Source organism: Equus asinus, chromosome 18 (genome assembly GCF_041296235.1).
Source record: "Equus asinus isolate D_3611 breed Donkey chromosome 18, EquAss-T2T_v2, whole genome shotgun sequence".
NCBI lineage: Eukaryota > Metazoa > Chordata > Mammalia > Perissodactyla > Equidae > Equus > Equus asinus.
Genome location: NC_091807.1, coordinates 34,127,938 through 34,143,124, shown reverse-complemented (window position 1 = coordinate 34,143,124; position 15,187 = coordinate 34,127,938). Strand labels below are relative to the sequence as shown.

The 15,187-nt window shown below is 37.2% G+C and overlaps 1 protein-coding gene across 14 annotated transcripts in view; it reads right to left on the bottom strand.

Annotated features, from left to right (window-relative positions):
* DYRK1A (dual specificity tyrosine phosphorylation regulated kinase 1A) overlaps positions 1–15,187 on the bottom strand; it is a 137,873-nt gene that overhangs the window by 36,507 nt on the left and 86,179 nt on the right. For all 14 annotated transcript variants that reach the window (XM_044750667.2, XM_070488855.1, XM_044750673.2 and 11 more), the window contains one exon: positions 2,333–2,529. In XM_044750667.2, the coding sequence (XP_044606602.1) occupies positions 2,333–2,529 (197 nt within the window). The remainder of the gene's footprint in view (positions 1–2,332; positions 2,530–15,187) is intronic.

Genomic DNA, 15,187 nt, shown 5'->3' with positions numbered 1-15,187 from the left:
ATAGCTTAAAATTATCCAATTTATTTATATTTACCTCATATTTTTACATATAATGAAGAATTAGAAACACTATATTCTGCCGTTCTGGCTAGTGCGAGAGCTACTGACAAAGCTGAGCAGCGTGTGGAACACACATCCAGAGGACTAGTACAGTTAAGAACTACGAAAGGCACTGTGAAAACTCTAACAGCCCAAAGAAATTCAGCATTCCAAACACCAATCATATTTTTCTACACTTACTTTAACCACATTTCTCATTTCCTAAATTTATCTTTTGAACAAAACTGTGTTTAAACTTGTATGAAACATTCATATAAGAAAGATTAACTACCAGAAATAAAATGCTAAAGGGAGCTCATTTCAATTTACTTGTACAATAAACCTTCTTTAAAGGATATTAACAACAAACAATGGAAATCAAACAATGAAATTACAAAAGTTTAGAGCTAGAAAGTACTTTGGGGGAGTCTAGTCTAAGGTCCCAATCTTTCATTCAAGGACAGCAGGGTCTGTGACCTAACTCAAGTCATACAACCAGATCATGAGTCAAGACCTTGAGTTCATGTCTTATGACTTGTAGACCATGCCACATCAGCACACATCAGTTTTAGTGTATTACACTTCAGTTATAAGAAAGATCTCCTCTAATCTGACTGCCTTATTAGGTTCAGAAATTTCTGGAGTTTGGCAGACATACTTGGCTGAATATTATTTCTTAAAAGACAGTCTTTTTACATCATATGAATCCTTAAAAATATTTTACAGCTTAAAATGGAAATAGTAAGTGAATTATCTCTTATTTTAAAATAATCCCCAAATAAGATGTTAGCTGTATCTAAAAATAGGTACTCTGCTAACTAAATTATCTACTACAATAATACAACCATAAAAATAACTTGAAAGGACTGGAATTTCTTTAAGCCCTCTGCAGATGCCAGGTGTCAGAATTCAAAGTACACTGTATCTAAGAAGAAAGCAGCCTGGGCTGGACCCCAGAGAATACTGCTTACACACTTGGAGAAGTCACAAATGGGAGCTCAGCCCCTTCAGCCGTAATCTGTAAAACAGATTAAAAACAGGCACCCTGCCTGAAAGGCTGCTTTTAAACTAGCAAGAAAATGAATCCAAACATACTTTGTTTCTTAAAAGTACAATGCAAACAGATCATTGTGCTATTACTACTTTCTGGATGTCCAGACAACCTTCTTCTGGTACACAAACACTTTCCAAACTTGAACATTCCGACCAACTGCTTCAACTTTCCTACATACAACTTCCCAATTTATTGCATAAAACAAATTCTTAAGTCCTGCTATAATTCATCTCACTATTTAACTGTGAATGTTATCCACACGCTATATACATTTAGCCAGTTCAACTACTGACAAAATCTTATAATACATACAATGGTGGCCCTAATAATGATGTTACTTAACTACAGCCAACTGCTCATTAAAACCATATATTACTGAATTAGAGAAAACACATTTCCTTCAAATAATCCAATATAAGATATACTTTGAAATTTTCCCAGTTTTTGATCATCACTTGATCTATTTAAAGACCTAAATAAAACAATGGCAAACTAAATTCCTAGGTACATGGAAAAACCGTCATTTTCAGTACTCATCACACACTCAATACCAGTGGGGAAAGAACCTGACTACAACTATAGCTACTAAAAAATCCTCCCCAAACCATAAATCGATGTATTAGATGCAGTTAATTCAGGAGGAGATTAAAAATACACCATACACAAACATATCTATGCATATATGTACATATATCAAGAGAGTTCAGCATTTATTCTCTATCCATTTTATGAAAAATTACTGAATCTCTAGTCTGAATGTTAGAATGAACAGCATGGTTAATTTGCATTACAGTTTTTTCTTTTTAATTTTAAGGAGTTTTGTATTTATTTTTATAAATGTGTACTAAAGTAGTTTATAACAGCATAAAATCAGCTCTATAAGTTCACTATAATAGAATCTGACTTGTTTTCCTATAACTTGTGTTTTTCTACTTACCAGCTTTCCATAAAAATAAGACAAGTTTATTTTAATATTCTTTAGAAATAACTTTTTCTCTCCCTATTATAGAATGAGAAAATGTGATTATGATTATGAGTGTTTTAATTAAGTGAAATACACACTAAAACACCCACAAACTTTTTAATGCAAACTTCTTAACATTATAGTTTGTCAATGCAGAATCTCATGTGACACGGAGCAATGAAAACCATGAAAGTATCTTGCCTATTTACTATTTTACCATTTTAAGGAATAAACTACTATTCCAACAAATCATTTCTGATATGTCATGAACTTACCTGGTTAGTTAGAGGTTGTTGAATCTGGTCAGAATAAGATAAGGCAGAAACCTGTTGGTCACTTATGTTTGGCTGGCGACGGTCACTGTACTGATGTGAATGGGGCATCTGTCCAGCCATCTGAAGGCCAGCAGCATGGAATGAAAATGACGGTGCAAGCCGAACAGATGAAGGTTTGCATGCTGAAGTCTCTCCTCCTACGAGAAGACAAGAAGTGAGGTTTAAAGGATGTATTCATATCCGATGTTTGTATCTTTTGACGTATCTGATAGTGCCTTAAATAAAGACTTTAGGATGCTCAATAGTATTAAAAACCTTTAAAAAAAAAAAAGAATATGTCACTCAACATAACAATTGTATGTTAAATAGTATAAAATATACACAGTGATTAAAATGAGTATCTATAAATCTGTATTGAAAGAAAATCTTAACTAAATCTTTCTGTAAAGCAATAGCAATAACCTTTAATACTTATTTTCACATACGAGATTTTCAGCAATTGAGAACCATACATTACATAAGTAATCTTTGAATTCTTGCAAAGGGCCTCTACAATGGATCAGCCCCTTAGTAACCAATTCAAAAGAACACTGCTGAGATGATGCGTTGCATCTGCCAGGTGTAGAGCAATCAATATCCCCAGCATCCCCCAAACCAGGTGAAAGATTTTTCCGAATGGTGTTCACTACTGACACAGATAATTAAAGGTTGAGCATATAATAAACAAAAACAAATTCACAGGACGGTGAACTCCTCTGGACTCTTCCAACACAGTCCTAAGAGAATCCAGACCTGGTAAGCTCTCCCTAAGAACAAACAGTCAATCATCATCCCACAGGTAACCTGGGACCATGGTCATGATTTTCACAATAGAAATGGAAAATTAACACTTTGGTCCATAAAAGTATTTGGTGGCTAACTAACGAGTTAATTCTTTCTGAAAAAAAGAAAAAAAGACCTTTCTTCTTATATTAAACCAAACTTGCAATCACAGACTAAAGCCAAACAGGCAAAGCCTAAAACCCTAATCAACCAACTCTGGACCCAGAATACTTGTGCTTATCTTCCTGAAAAGACCAGCTAACTCCCACCATACAAGAGGTCATACTGTTCAGCACCAGGGTGCTTTTCTAAAGTCTACTTTGGACACATACAGTGGACCAACAGTGAAGAGCACAGATCCTCAGCCAGGCTGCTGCAGTTTGAAATTTCAGCTCCATGTGTACCAGCTGTGTGGCCTTGCACACCTAATTTCCTGATAATGATAATAATACGTACCTCAAAAGGCTGTGGTAAAGGTTAAGTGCTTTAATACATGTAAAGGACTTAGAACAGCTCTGGCTATTAATATATGGCTCACTAAAACCCACAATTACTGTACTGTCATGAACAGTAAAGGATGAAAAGGATAGTACCTATTCTTGTGGAGCACATAATCCCCACTTGAATGTTGCATGGACTCTGCAAACTGAAGAGAACAAAGCTCAACTCCCCTCAAATATAAGTTCCACTTCTATTTTCTAGCACAGCAAATGACACCAGCTTCCACCCAGTCAACCAGAATCGAAGCTCCAGGAGTCATGTTAGAGTTTTCCTCCAGAGACAACCTCACGCAAACAGCCAGCCAACCTCGCTGATTCCATGTCCTAAAGAACACTTAAATACAACCTCTTCTTTTCATCTCCACTACCCCACTCTCACTTAGATGACCAAAACAGATTGCTAACAGCTCTTTCTGTCTTTACCCAACCCATCTGCAACTCCACATTTCTTCAATAAGAAGGTTAGAGAGACCTTTCTAAAATGCAAATCTCAAGTCCTCCACCTCTACTTAAACTTGAATATCACCCACCTTAGCACTGCTTTCAGATCTCAGCTTGTGCCCTCCCTTTACTATACCATGAGGTCCTTATTAGTACATGACTAATAAATATCTGAGTAAGAAAAAGGACAATGTTCCTATGACAATAGATGGGACAACTTTTCTAAACTTTTCATTACTCATAATAAAAAAATATATTCAGTCAATTTAATTATGTGGAGCAACTGTTTAGTTAAAAAAAAAAACTAGGAATTTCTTCTAAGGAAATAATGGATGACATGCACAAAGATAGGGAAGAATGTTTATCCTGGTATTGTTTGCAACATCAAAAATTTGGAAAACCAAACATCAAACAATGGAGAAAGGGAGGCTTTAGACCTGCATGTTACAAACACAAAAAACTGGGAAGGAATATAAGTATATATGAAAAAGACTGAGGTCCTTGATACATAAATAGCTCCTATAAATAAAAAGACTAAGGCTCTGAAGAGCAAATTTCTTAACCACTGTAACACTATTCCCTTAGGTTTGCTACGAAGGTTAAATGAGATACCACAAGTAGGCGTGCAAAATGGAGCCTGGCACATGACAAGCACTTTTTAAAATACTAGCTTCTGGTTAAATGTCATTATTATATACTATGTTTAAACTTATGTTTTAAAAAGTGCAAAAATCATTAGTATATAGCTTAAACAATTACCAGCAATCGAACTTGTGACAAGGGAAAAAAACACAGCCATCATCCCATTCCTGGTGACTATGAGCACCTTTCCATTTATTTATTGGGCACTTGGATATCCATTTATGTGAAACGCCCATTCAGGTTGCTTTTCCATTTTTCTATCAAGAAAGTCTTTTCATGACAAATTTCTAAAATTAAAAACATTCTATTTTTTTAATATATTTTGGATACAAGCCCCTTATCAGTTATAGGTGGTTTGCATTGTCACTCTCTTTACAGCATTTTTTGGTGAAAACAAATCTCTTAATTTTATCAACTTTTGTTTTAGAATTAGTACTTTTGATGTCTGTTTAAGAAATCTTTCCTTACACCAAAGTCAAGGAGAAATTCTATGTTATCTTCTAGAAGTTGGATTTTACCATTCACATCGAGATGGGCAATGCCCTTGGACTTGATTTCTGCGTATGGGTGTGATGGGAATCAAGTTTCATTTCCCCAAAAAATGGACATCTAACTGACCCAGAACCAATTATTAAAAAGGTAAACTTTCGGGGCCGGTCCCATGGCCAAGTGGTTAAGTTCACACGCTCTGCTTCAGTAGCCCAGGGGTTTGCTGGTTCGCATCCTGGGTGCGAACCTAGTACCTAGTACCACTCATCTGGCCATGCTGAGCAGCATCGCACATGCCACAACTAGAAGGACCCACAATAAAATACACAACTATGTACTGGGGGTCTTTGGGGAGAAGGAAAAATTTTTTAAATCTTAAAAATAAATAAATAAATAAATCGAATGTCTAACCTATTAAAAAAAAAAAAAGACAAACTTTCCCCACTGCTCTGCAAGGCCATCTTTATCATAAATCACAGACCCAGAGGTGCTGGGATCTGTTTTTGGATTCTCTATTCTGCTCTACTGGATACAGACTTACCTAGATTTCTTTTTTTTTTTTTTAAGATTTTATTTTTTCCTTTTTCTCCCCAAAGCTCCCCGGTACATAGTTGTATATTCTTCGTTGTGGGTCCTTCTAGTTGTGGCATGTGGGACGCTGCCTCAGCATGGTTTGATGAGCAGTGCCATGTTTGCGCCCAGGATTCGAATCAACGAAACACTGGGCCGCCTGCAGCTGAGCGCACAAACTTAACCGCTTGGCCACGGGGCCAGCCCCCTTACCTCAATTTCTTACGTCTCTGTACAAGAACAAGACACTGTCTAAATCATGATTGCTATAGAAGTTTTACTATCTAGTAGAGAATTTTGATTTTCAAGAATATTCTGGCTCTTCTTAGACCTTTGCATGTCTATATATGTTTTAGAATTAATTAGCTTATCAAATTTACCAAAACAAACAAACCTATGTTGGCATTTTGGTTGAAACTGCATTGTCTCTAGTAAACAGTGCTGTCCAACAGAATTTTCTGCAATGATGGATTTATCTGCACTGTCTAATAAGTAGCTACTAGCACCTGAACAATTTCATTCTTTCCTTCTGGATCTTTATTCTCCCCCTGGCCTCATTCCACTTGCTGGGACCTCCAGGACAGTGACGAGTGAAAGAGGAGATAGAGGTACCACTGCCTTACTCCCAACCTCAGAAAGAAAGCTTTCAACATTTCTCCAGTACTGGAGTTGGTGTAGATTTTTAACTGATAACCATTATCAGATTAATGAAGTTTACTTTTAGTCCTAGTTTGCTAAAATTTTTTCCTCATGAATGAATGCTGAATTATATTAAATACTTTCTCTGCATCCACTGAAGTGACACTGAGTTTTCTAATTTAATCTGTTAATGTGGGGAAATACGCTGATTGATTTTTGAATATTAAACTAACTTTGCATTCCTGGAATACAATTTGGCCGTGATTATCATTTTGTGGTAGATTACTGGTGAAACCATCTGGACCTTGTGCATAGGTTTTTCAGTTAAAGGTTTATTTCCTTTATAGGACTATTCAGATTTTGTATTTTCTGGTGTGTCTGTTTCATTAAGCTGTGTTTTTCTAATAGTATGTCTACTTCATCTAAATTTCAGATACACTGGCATCAAGTTCTTCATAATGTCCTCTCTTAGAAGCTTTTCAATCCAAGTAGGTATAACTGTAGTGAGATCCCCTTCACCTTAAGACTGGTTAATGAGGCCTTCTCTTTCTTCTTTGTGATCAGTCTAATCAACGGTGTATTAATCTTATTAAGTATCTTCTAAGTGCTTTCTATTTCTGCTCTCATCTAGTTCTATCAGTCAGCAAGAGAGGTGTATTAAAAATCTCCCATTTAAGTTATGTTATTGGATTACATAAACTTAGAGCTGTTACATCTTCGTGATGAATAAAACTTGCCATTATTATAAACTGCTCCTCTGTATTTCCAATAATGCTTTTCGCCTTGTCTGACGTTAGTACAGCTTCACCAAACTTTCTCTTAATCTTTGCATGGTATGTCTTCTGTCCATCCCTTTACTTTAAACCTTTCCACTTCCTTACATTTTAGACAGTATGTAGTTGGGTTTAATCTATACATATTTATCCCAACGGCTTTATGTTCCTTTCTTACCTTTGCTCGACTCAAGTTTTTACACCTCCCCCCACACACAAACTGTTTTATTATTGTTTAGCTATCTTAATACATTACAACATACATTATGTATCCTCGACTCCCCAAAATTTAATTACTCCTTTCATTTTGTATACTACCGTTGACTTGTGTATGTATGTATACACACACACACACACGCATAATCACAAGACAACAACCACTCATCCAGCACGGACAGAATTAGACTCAAGGACACATTTGCATGGACAGAGGGATAATATTACGATAGCCAGATAGCTATGAAAGAATTACAAAGAAATGGATAGCTGCTGTTTGATTATTAGTGTTATAACCATCCTCCTAAAATACTTGTTTCATTTTCTGAATCTAGCTCCAGTCAAACATGTGCATTAAATTCCACAAGCACTTACTGAGAAGTTACTGTGCCATTGTTTTGTGAGGGGTGACAGGGTCACTCATGGTCTATAACAGTGTTTCTCAAACTTTAACGTGCTCACAAACCACCTTTGAACCTTGTGAGAAATGCAGATTCTGATTCAGCAGATGCAGGGCAGAGCTTGAGAGTCTACATTTCTAACAAGCCACCAGATGATGCCAACGCTGCTTTGAATAGCGTCTGAAAAACAATTTAATGGCTCAACCTTAGCAAAAGAAAGCTATTTTCTAACTAACGCAAGTGGCATATAATCTAAAAATAAGCTCTAATCTGAACACATAATACACTACAGGACTTTTCCAACAGATTTACTTTCCTACTTAGATTATGTCGTTTGTGGGGGTTTTTTCTAAAGAGATTAAAAAAAAAAAAAGACTAATACACATTCCCATGCATAAGGGTGCTATGCTAGGTGACAAATAATCTGACATTCTTTTCAAAATTTACCGTAGGTAATCTGAATGTGGGTTAATAAGAAATTATTATGTTTTTCACTTGTGGGACCTTTTTTAGCTATTTACTATGCCATCTATCATAATTACTTAGTAACATCACTAGTTATGGGGCCTAGTAACTATGGTGGTCCATATATCGGAATGTTTGTCACAGGCTCATTGTCTCCTTTCTTAGCTCAACTGCTATGTATGAAATCCAAAAAGAGACTCAAGTTTAATTTCCTCCCACAATGCCATAAAGTATTTCAAGCACCCACTCATTCATTCTTCTTCTATGATAAGACTCCAAGAAGACACACTAATAAGGGAATTCCTTGTCAATCTGATTTTATAATTAAGCAAATCACCAGGGTTTTTTTCTTTTGAAAGTTTCCATCTTCCCTTTTAATTCAAATGTTAATGAGAAAAAGGATCAGCTCATCCTATAATAGACGACGATGACGATAAATGCTGGGTTGAACTATATGAAACTGCTGATAGCAGACCTCCTTTAGCCTACAAAACAGCAATTTCATGTGGTTCAACCTGGCATCCACCATGTTATACAGAATCCTTATTCAACTGATTTAAACATTAGCTATGAGATTATTTAAGCCCAAGAATATATCACAATACACACTTGCAGTATCGGATGTTGTAATTTAACGATGAACTTATAATATTTAATTCAAAATTCTCTTCAAAATCATTATTTGGAGCTCAATTTCACAATAACATTTTAAATTGCCGCTAAACAGTATAAAAGGCAAGCTAGAGAAGTATGCATGTAGGGTCCTATCTGCATTTTTATATCCTTCTGAACTATATAGATCTTTTATAAGCATGTTTCTGTAACTTTTTAAAATTTTGTTGGTAAATAAATAGTTTACTAAAACAATGAAGTAGCTTTCTCACTCCAGTGAAGTTACGATGTTCTAGCAAGAAACTATGACAACTACGGACCGTGACACTAGGACAGATCAGCACTAATTCTACAAAGAAACAGCCCATGAACAGGTCTCAGAGGCTGGGAGACGATCAGACTGCAAAGGCAGACGGAGACACAGAGGAGAGAGCAAATCGAAAAGCCTGCGAGAAGACCCTGAGTGAGAGTAACAGCCACCGATCTCTGATGTAAGACCCAGGCCTAGCTCCGCTTGCAGCTAACTTGGATCTCCTTTTGTTATACTCACCCATTAATATGTTGATAGGGAACCATCCTTGTGACAGTATTAATCCACATTAGATTTTAAAGAGAAAGAATAATAAAGAACAAAAATAAATGAAAATAATTCAAGTTAATTAAAACTATAACATCCAAATGTGGAAACTCTTATGAGGCAAAGTTTCTGAGACACAATTCCCTAAGAAATGAGGGGAGGGAAATGAACCTTACATGGGAAGAAACCTGCAAAGTCCCTAGTAACAAGACATACCCATAATGAAGGAGAAGTAAAATGTTAAAGGAATAGCTAACTGCACTTTTAATGAAGGCTGGAAATAAAGGTACACAATTAAGAGGGTAACTGAATATAAGTCCACGAGTAAGTTTTGTTCACCACAACATTATTAGTACCAAGAACAGTGCCTGGCACGTGGCCTGCATTCAATAAATATTTGTTCAATGAAAGAATGAAGTGAATCTATCAAGAATATTTAGAATGTGAAGGAATGGTTGAGAGAGAGAAGGAGGGGACTTTAAGGGATAAGGATGAAGGAAGTATTTTAAAAGTGAGGGCTCATGAGTCAGAAATAAAGAATAGTCTAATCATAGCACAGGCTAGAATTATTGTTTGCCAGTCAATTTCTCTTACTCATTTTTACATCCCAAGCACATAGCACGGTGTCTGGCTCCATGCTGGGTGTTAAATAAATATATACATTAAGGCAAAACTATGTTAGAACTCTGTAAATTATCTAATGATAAGGACAAAAGAACTGATTTCTTATTACCCTCTTGTTAGTGGCCAACATATGTCACTACAAAATGCATGTGTAGACACACACACACACGTTTTAACCTAGCAGCCGAAAGAGCAGATTCAATTACCTACAAATACAATGAAACTACTCATGTAAGACATAAATGCTCAGGTTTTTCGGTCTGAAATATTAAATTGGTCTATTAAATTGTCAAGAATAACAACGGGATAGGGATAAAAACATTTATCCTTAAAAGCCTATAACACAAGACTTCCACTTCTGACCATTTTAGAGTATGTGGTACCAACCAGCATACCCACCATAAACAACTATGAAACTGGTCAAAACACATGAGCTAACTGTTTTCAGACACTGGACCACAGGCAGTGCAGACCTGGGATCACTGAGCAAAGAGAAACTGGTGAGCTCCACAAGCACCCTGGTGCTCTCTCTGGAGACAACTGCCAGAGTACAGCGTAGAGAGGGGGAGCCCAAAGAGAACACAGCGGGCTCGCTAAGCTGGAGAGCTGGAGATGAGCGCTCAAGGCTACTGAGCAGCTGGAATGTACGGGGCAGGCAGCAGAAAGAAGAGAGCTGTGCAGAGAAGCAGCTCCATTAATCTATACCCAGGCTCCCCATGACTCCTTGGCCAATACTAAGCTGCACAGGTGCTGGACGAAGGTCCACGAGGCCAGGCAAAGAACACCTGCCAGCGAACTGTGAGCTGAACATCTACAAGAACTCACAGGACTGGGAGACAATAAGTGTTCCAATCACCTCGGATGGAGAGACCCTGACAAACACTACAGACGCTCAACAGAGCGCTCAGAAAACCCACGCTTTAGGAAGAGGGCTAACCTGGCCCTCTAGTAAAGGCTGCCTTCTAACTGTCCTAACAGTTACAAACTAACTGAAACAAACATCGAAGGATCAAGATCATCTACAAGCAAATTAACAGCCTGCCAGGACAAAATTCAACATTTTTTAAAGGAGGACAAAATCCAGATGCTCAAGAACCTAGCATTCTTAAAGCTCATATCCAATCAAAAATCATTAGACGTACAAGGAAGCAAGAAAATGTGGCCTGTTTCAGGAGGAAAGATTCTATCAATAGACCTAGAAATGACAAAAATAACAAAATTAGCAAAGAAAAGGTATTAGAAATGTTTTAAAATAGAAAGGAAAACATACACAAAATAAGAGAACAAATGGCAAATCATAATAGATAAGTGACAACTATAAAAAGCAACCAAATGGAAATTCTAGAGACCAAAGACATTGAAATGAAAAATCCACTGAATGGACCCAACAGCAGACTGGACACTGCAGATGTGGTGTAAAACAACGCAACATAAATTAGCCAAACTGAAAACACGTACGGAGCATAATGGAAAAATATAAACAAAGCATCCAAAACCTACAGAACAAGACCAAGCTAACGTTCCCGTTTGGAGGAGGAATCAAATGGGAAGGAGAGAGCAACTGGGGAAGAAAACTTAACAAAGAAATAATACTCAAAAGTGTTCCAAATTCAATGAACCCCTAGCAATGGAAACATAAACACACACACACAATCTGAGGCATTCAACCAAACTGCTAAAAACCAGCAATGAAGGAAAAAATTGTAAAAGTAGCCAGAGGGGGAAAAAATACACATTTACATATAGAAGAACCACTGACTTCTCATCAGAAAGCATACATGCCAGACAAAAACAAAGCAACATCTTTAAAATGATGGAAGAGAAAAAGACCTTTAACCTATAATTCTATATTCAGTGAAAACATCCTTCAAAAATGAAAGCAAAACACTTTTTCAGACAAATGAAAGGGAAAAAAACTTGTCAACAGCAGACTTGCACTCAAAAAACGTTTACAGTTTCACAGAAGGAGAATGATTCCAGAAAGAAACAGATCTACATAAAGGAATAAAGAGTACCAGAAATGGTAAATATGTAGATAAAAATGATAAATATTTTTAAAAGAGAATTGATTGTTTGAAGCAAACATAACAATGTACTGTGGAGTTTATAACACATATAAAAGTAAAACAGATGACAACCATAGCACCAAGGCCTGGAGAGGTGAGATGAGGGAGCATGACCGTGTAACTCGGGACGTCCATAGTGAGCCCTCAAGCAACCACCAAGACAGACCAGCTAGACAGCTAGGAAGATAAATTACTAATGAGCCACTAGAGGAGACAAAGTGGAACACTAACTCTATTTAAGAACTAAAAAGAATACTCTTTGAGACTAGTATACATACCCTGCATTTTATTTACTCTCTATTTAACAAGTACATGTTATTTTTGAGGTACTGTACTATCCTCAACAACTAGATTACAGAAAATCTTTTTTAACCCTATGGTAAATGGGTCCTTAACTCTTTCAATCACAAAAGGCAAACCAAACTTTTACAGCTGAAATAAGAGGTCAAGAACTTATTTTTAGTAGTAAAATCTGGAACACAAAAAAGATTAAAATAGTCACTTAAGATATAGCTGCTGGATTCCATAAATTATTAGACTGTACACAGTACAACATGTAATATGGGTAAATTTATATTTCCCCCAATATTACAAAATATTTTTAAATAGTAAAAATAAAGTAGATAATACCACCTGGTTGTTTTGTTTTGTTTCTTAAGATTAGTACCTGAGCTAACATTTGTTGCCAATCTTTTTTCTTCTTAATCTTCCTCTCCCCAAAGCCCCCAGTACATAGTTGTACACTCTAGTTGTGGGGCCTTCTGGCTGTGCTATGTGGGACACCGCCTCAGCATGGCCTGATGAGTGGTGCCACGTCCGTGCCCGGGATCTGATTCAGCAAAACCCTGGGCCGTCAAAGCAGAGCATGCCAACTGAACCACTCAGCCACGTGGTATTTTACAGGTTATCAGTAGTCATGAAAATCCCAAGTAGAAAAAGAAATCTCTTCTCTCTTATAGTATCCATAATATACAAATGTTAATCAGTAATGAACCTATTTAAATACAATTTTTCCCCATTTAGTAGACAACAAGGTGTCAAGCAGCCTTTGGGCCCTTAATTTCTAGGAATGTGGGGGAGGAAGGCTTGAAACAAAAGACAGGGAAACAAAGATATACAACGTCTCCAGAGAAATTTTAGAGGTGAGATTAAACCTTCTAAGAGATCAAATCCAGCCATTTGAAGAAAATGAAGAGCGCTGATTCTCTAACTCAGCCTGGTGGCTCCTTAGGGGCTGAGGGTGGATCAGAAGCGCGAGAAGCGCGTCTCCCTCCCAGAGCAGTAACGGTACGGAAACGTCAACCGCAGGAGAATGGCCCTCCTCCAGCTGTGTTCACCTCTGAATCTCCAGGACTTAGAACAGCTCAGCACAGGCCAAAGCTCCCTAAGTAACTGTTCCTTAACGCACTGAGCACAGGCACTTATAAACTTATAAATGGGAATCTGCCATTTGTAAAGTGAATCTGCCGTTACCAGAAGATTTAGAAATGCCAACACAAAATGAAGATTATTAACATGTTGCAATAAATAAACAAGCTACTGAATTTTAGGTACGATTAACTGATAAGTGATTTTAAATGACTGTGACCAAACTTCTGAACAACTGAAAACTAATACTTTACTTTAAAAATTATATGCTACAGGGGCTGGCCCCGTGGCCAAGCGGTTAAGTTCGCGCACTCCGCTGCAGGTGGCCCAGTGTTCGTTGGTTCGAATCCTGGGTGCGGACATGACACTGCTCATCAAACCACGCTGAGGCAGCGTCCCACATGCCACAACTAGAAGGACCCACAACGAAGAATATACAACTATGTACCGGGGGGCTTTGGGGAGAAAAAGGAAAAAATAAAATCTTAAAAAAAAATTATATGCTACAGAAAGCAACATATTCAACATAGCAACTGAAATAATGGTCACTTGTACAAAATGTTCACAAGTATGCTTTGGAGGCAAATACAGTAAAAAATAACTTATCTTCATGATTGAAGTTGCATCATCCTTGCTGGCTCATAATTGTTTTAAATTTATATATTCTCTAACCTGCTCACCCCACCCCACCCAACCCCAGTCCTTTGGGGGAACAAAAAGCAAACTCATTCTTGGTATTAGTTTAATTTTAGATGTTGTTTTTAAGTGCACAGCCCTGAAGAGTAGCAGAAAAGGATGCCTTTTGGACTAGCAGAATCCAGATAATAGCACAAGGGAACAGCAAATGAGACAACAGCTGCTGAAGCAGCCTTTGTGGGCAATGTCAGTGTCCTTTTTTTTTCAATATAGTTGACATACAATATTATGTTAGTTTCAGGCATACAATATAGTGAGTCTCCATTTACATACATTAGAAAATGATCACCACGATAAGTCTAGTAACCATCTGCCACCATACAAACTTATTACACTATTACTGACTACATTCCCTATGCTGTAGTAATATCAGTGTCTTAATACAAAAACAGAGTGTTGCATATAAATACAGGACCTAAATTACATGAATTTCTCTCTGGCAGAGTATTAGAATATTATTATTTACTCAACAGATAACTAATCAGGCTAAACTGAAATCAAGCCCCTAAAAAAAAGAGAAAACCTACCAGTGTGAGAATAAAAGCATTAAGAATCTAGAAGGTCTACAGAGGACAGTGATGGTGGCTTCATCAGGCATCTAGGTTAATACTCAAGAAAATGAGGGGCATAGTGGTTAAGTTCACATGCTCCACTTTGGCAGCCTGGGGTTTGCATACTGGATGCAGACCTATCACTGCTCGACAAGCCACACTGTGGCAGCATCCCACATGAAATAGAGGAAGACTGGCACAGATGTTAGGTCAGGGACAATCTTCCTCAAGCAAAAAGAGCAAGACTGGCAACAGATATTAGCTCAGGGCCAATCTGCCTCACAAAAAACAAAAGGAAAATGAGCAATAATTGGAGTCCTGACTGCACTGCTTATAGAAATGCTAACCACTTCACTGAAGGATTCACACTTTCCCTGCAGTCTTTCTGCCTTCGGTAAGTTTA